The 1,992-nt window shown below is 65.2% G+C and overlaps 2 protein-coding genes across 2 annotated transcripts in view; one reads left to right on the top strand and one right to left on the bottom strand.

Moving 5' to 3' along the window:
* The window catches only part of LOC113211955 (uncharacterized), a 31,648-nt gene extending 31,158 nt beyond the window's left edge, over nt 1–490 (top strand). Inside the window, exon 5 of the mRNA XM_052269662.1 lies at nt 458–490. Coding sequence (XP_052125622.1) covers nt 458–490 — 33 coding nt within the window. The remainder of the gene's footprint in view (nt 1–457) is intronic.
* On the bottom strand, nt 97–1,974 carry LOC127749838 (uncharacterized). Its single transcript, XM_052269666.1, has 2 exons — nt 1,764–1,974; nt 97–1,670 (listed from the first exon to the last, which is right to left on the bottom strand). The coding sequence occupies exon 2, from the start codon at nt 1,335–1,337 to the stop codon at nt 663–665; it is 675 nt and encodes a 224-aa protein (XP_052125626.1). The 5' UTR covers nt 1,338–1,670; nt 1,764–1,974; the 3' UTR covers nt 97–662.
* Nucleotides 1,975–1,992: the final 18 nt, after the last annotated feature.

The raw sequence follows: 1,992 nt of genomic DNA, 5'->3' as shown, positions 1-1,992 counted from the left end.
GGATCGCGTCGAGAAATTTTTTTAAAAAATGAAACTATATGTATTAATATTCTTAACGTACTCAAACAGATAATAAAAAAAATAAAAATCAGGACCTAAAGAGGTGCGTCTTTTCTTATTTCGCCCCGCGGGATCACACTACTCGTCACACTACTGCCATTGAAGGTGTCTTGCTGCAGGAGGGGCGACACGGACGCGTCCCACACTTGGTTTTGGGCTCTTCTTCCAGCGCGCTAGCGACCGGGGCCGGGGCCGGGCTTGGGCTTCCAGGGCAGCCAGGGCCCGCAACATAGCGACTCGGGCCAGAAGCCGGGAGATCCGGGGCCGGCGGGTGGCGCCTGGGACGGCGCCGGGGCCGGCGCGGGAACAAGGTCGGGGACCTGCAGGACCGACGGGTAAACAACTCTGAATTAGGTGTACAAAATGGTTACGAATTACTTTTTGGTCTGCAATACAGAGTGTGAATTGGTCTGAACTGAATTTGAATTGAATTAGTGGTGTACACCAGAAATGGTCAGTTGTTTACCCCTCGTCCTCGTGTGGGACCCGGGGGGGAGAGAGAACACACGTTTGTGTCTCCTATTTGATTTTTTAAAAAGGCCTCAATTATTTCCTCCGCGTCTATAAGAAATATGTTTGCTGGTCTAAGTGAGGGGAGGTGATTACAGGTACTTGAGGGTGGGCTGCCGGGGCAGCCCCGGGATGGAAGCCAAGTGCTCGGTGATGAAGGAGCGAACGCCGACGGGCGCCGAGGCCCCCGACGTGCTGATGCTCCAGCCCTGCGACTGCACGGCGTTCATGTCCAGGCAGGTGGCGTTGACGGTGGACGCGGCCGACGCGGCGCCCTCGCCCAGGAAGGAGTAGGACAGCGCGTAGGACATGCCGAGGGCGCCGCCCGTGTCCCTGCAGTTGGACCAGCCGACGCTCACCGAGTTGCTGAGCGCGGGCTTCCCCGGCTCGGTGCCGGCCGTGCCGAGCGAGTACGACAGGCTGGACTCGGAGTGGCCCGGGTTGAGCGCCACGTCGGAGGTGCTCGTCGTGTTGGTGAGCGCGCCCGACGCGGACGAGCTGCTGACCGTCATGGGCCGGACGTGACCCAGCCCCAGCGGTGGCCGGCTCGTCGCCGGTGTCGCCGGCGTCGTAGGCGTCGCGGCGGTCGCGGGGGTCGCGGGCGTCGACGATGACCCCGGGTACACGCCGGTCGGCAGCGGCCAGGGCTCTGGCGCCGGTGGAGTCGGCGTCGTCGGCCGGTGCGTCGGCGGGCTCGGCGGTGGCGCTGGCATCGTCGGCGGCGTGGGTGGCGTCGGCGTCGTCGGCACGGTCGGCGGCGTGGGCATGGTGTGCCAGGTCACGGGTGAGGGCGATGCCGGGGTCGGAGACGCCGTCGGAGGCGACGCGACGGTCACTTGGGTGGGCGCAGTCGGCTGCGGCGGCCACGTCGGCCACGGGGTCGGGCTCGGCGCCGGGGGGGCCGCCTCCGACGTGGCCGGGTGGGGAGGCCTGGCCGTCACGGGCTGGGGGTTTACCTTTTCGAAGATCCAAGCGTAGGCGACGCTAATCTTGATGGCGACGACCGGGCGCTCGGGGCTGCACGGCTGGTACCAGCGCGACAGCACGCCGACGAGCAGCGGATTGTCACCCTCCACGATGACGGGGTCCCCGAGGTCGTACTGCAGACATCAAATACGGCGGGGTTCAGACAGGAGCGTGGCGAGGGGTGAGGTGTCACCTTAAGGAGGGGGGGGGGGCGTGAGAGTGCCGACCGCGCATTTGTCCAGGAACGGCTCAACGGGCTGCGCGCACAGCGTGTCGGCGAGCAGCGTCTCCTGCGACGTGATCCTGGAGCACTCCTCGACCGGCCTCACGGTGGCGTGCGTCACGTTCACCTCCACCTGCTGCGCGGACCCCGGCGGCGACCAGCCGGCTACTGACACGGGCCCATCTGCGGCAGAGAGGACGCCGTCAGCGGGCTGGAGGCCAGGCTGGAGGCCA

This window comes from Frankliniella occidentalis, unplaced genomic scaffold (genome assembly GCF_000697945.3).
Source record: "Frankliniella occidentalis isolate FOCC.00 unplaced genomic scaffold, Focc_3.1 Scaffold98, whole genome shotgun sequence".
NCBI lineage: Eukaryota > Metazoa > Arthropoda > Insecta > Thysanoptera > Thripidae > Frankliniella > Frankliniella occidentalis.
This window is presented reverse-complemented; position numbering and strand designations above follow the sequence as displayed.

Excerpts from the sequence above, each read along its gene's own strand:
- LOC127749838 (XM_052269666.1), bottom strand. The coding sequence starts at position 1,337 with ATGCCCACGCCGCCGACCGTGCCGACGACGCCGACGCCACCCACGCCG.